The sequence below is a fragment of the Olea europaea genome, unplaced genomic scaffold (genome assembly GCF_002742605.1).
Source record: "Olea europaea var. sylvestris unplaced genomic scaffold, O_europaea_v1 scaffold3057, whole genome shotgun sequence".
In the NCBI taxonomy this organism is placed as follows: Eukaryota; Viridiplantae; Streptophyta; class Magnoliopsida; order Lamiales; family Oleaceae; genus Olea; species Olea europaea.
Window position 1 is genome coordinate 1 of NW_019249274.1, and position 2,057 is coordinate 2,057.

The 2,057-nt window shown below is 38.5% G+C and overlaps 1 protein-coding gene across 1 annotated transcript; it reads left to right on the plus strand.

Moving 5' to 3' along the window:
• The first annotated feature begins 272 nt into the window (after positions 1 to 272).
• Positions 273 to 1,620, plus strand: LOC111384953 (probable F-box protein At4g22030). The gene is made up of 3 exons (XM_023009300.1): positions 273 to 284; positions 340 to 423; positions 1,096 to 1,620. Exons 1-3 carry the CDS (start codon positions 273 to 275, stop codon positions 1,618 to 1,620), a joined length of 621 nt encoding a protein of 206 aa, XP_022865068.1.
• The last annotated feature ends 437 nt before the right edge of the window (positions 1,621 to 2,057 follow it).

The window sequence follows — 2,057 nt, forward strand, 5'->3', positions numbered from 1 at the left end:
TTGCTTTATCAACCACAGAGGCCGAGTATGTAGCTGCCACAGAAGCTGTGAAGGAAGCTTTGTGGCTTAAGGGACTATTATCTAAAATTAGGATGTTAAATGATCATGTAGTTGTTTATTCAGATAGCCAAAGTGCAATACACTTGTGTAAGAATCCTGTTTTTCATGAAAGAACTAAACACATAGATGTAAAGTTACATTTTATTAGAGATATTGTCTCAAATGAATCTGTTCTTCTTGAAAAAATTCCTACACAGTACAATCCATCAGACATGGGGACAAAGGTATTGCCTCTTTCTAAGTTTAAATCATGTTTGGCACTTTTGAATATTGATACAGGTTAATTCTTTAAATGCAGGTACAAACTTGGTGTCAATAGGAGGGCTGCAAGTGTTCAGAAATCCCATTGGCATCAAGGTGGAGGTTGTTGGGCTGTGATAACAAATGGGCTAAAGCCCAAATAACTGTTTTAATATTCTAGGCTCTTGCCCAATAACTCGACCCTGATATGCCCCGGCCCAAAGGTAGATAAAAACGTGTTTTTTGGCGTGGCGTTTTTAACGCAGCCAATAAACACGTTTTCTTCAGATTACTGAAAGCCCCCTGATCGTTGGATTAAAATCTGATCTATGGCTGCCTTGGTTGGATATATATACTTCCACCTCTTGCCCTAATTCAGCAGGACCGTCATTTGACTCCTCTATTCAGCTGCAGCTGTGCTTCGAGATCCTTCCAAACCCTTCCTTCTTCGTGACCATCCAATCTCTGATTGGATCTGAAATCTGAGTGATTCTTTCTTTGTGATACTAAATACTAAGTGTATTGGAGGGATTGGTGTGTGATTTACCCTTGTGGTTTCCTTTAATCTGATAGAGGAAAACCTTAGGGTTTGGGTCGATCGGTGTGGATCATACAAACGGGTACAATCTTGTATTTTCTTGAGTCTGAGCCCCATAGATGAAAGGACCTTCATCTGGAGGCCGTGTGGTTCGAGTTTCAGTGAATGGCTGAGGATTTGTTCTTCTGCCATTTTTCTTGTAATATTTTTCTTGTTTATTTTCTGGTTTTGTACTGATATCTTGGTGTAACAAATAGACTAAAGGGCTCGATGGAAAGAAAGGTTGGAATGGGATGTTGGAGGAGGAAATGAGAGAAATAAGTTGTGCTATAAGAAATAAAGACGAAGTAGACTACTTGAGGTTGGGAGGAAAAGCCTTGAAACTGAACAAATTTCTAGCCATTGGTGGTCCTGTGCTAACAGGATTAGCAGCACTTGGCTCCGCCTTTGTGGGGTCTCCTAATCACGGCTCTTGGGAGGTGGTGCTTGGAGTTGTTGCTGGTGCTTTAGCAAGTGTAGTAAACACAATTGAGCACGGTGGGCAAGTCGGAATGGTGTTCGAGATGTACCGAAGCAATGCCGGATTCTTCAAGCTGATGGAAGAGTCCATAGAATCAAACTTGATTGGAAAAGATATGGAGACAAGAGAAAATGGAGAATTGTTTGAAATGAAGGTGGCGTTGCAATTGGGAAGGAGCCTGTCGCAGTTGAGAGATCTTGCAAATTCTTCTTCCGGCAATGCAGAGGAGGAAATCGAGGAATTTGCAAGCAAGCTATTCTAGTGATGATGAGCTCGTTTGGATATTAATTGTTTTGTGGATATAAGACATGTAAATGTTAACGGTGACATGATATTAATTTGTAAATTTCTCGACAAACCGAGAAAAACAATTCTTTTATTAGTTGTATATCAAAAAGAGAAAAAAAAATTTATTTAGTTGACACTATTATGTCCTAAGTTTGAAAAATTCACAAATTCATCGTAGTCACTGTAAACATATACAAAAACGTTCCCAACATATTCTTGATTTCTTGGATTCCGTAAACACATTCCAAAAGCATCCCAACATACAAATATATTTCGTTCGCTTGGAACAGGAATTCACATAATATTTGTACTATTTGTGATTTTCTCATATTTATTGTTTTGTCGTCAAATGTGAATTTGTGAAGATGTTGCAAAGAATGAAATGCTTTTATCGTCTTTATTTTTTATTTT

Excerpts from the sequence above, each read along its gene's own strand:
- LOC111384953 (XM_023009300.1), top strand. Across the intron at positions 424-1,095 it reads CCATTGGCATCAAGGTGGAG|ACTAAAGGGCTCGATGGAAA; the intron begins GTTGTTGGGCTG and ends TGTAACAAATAG.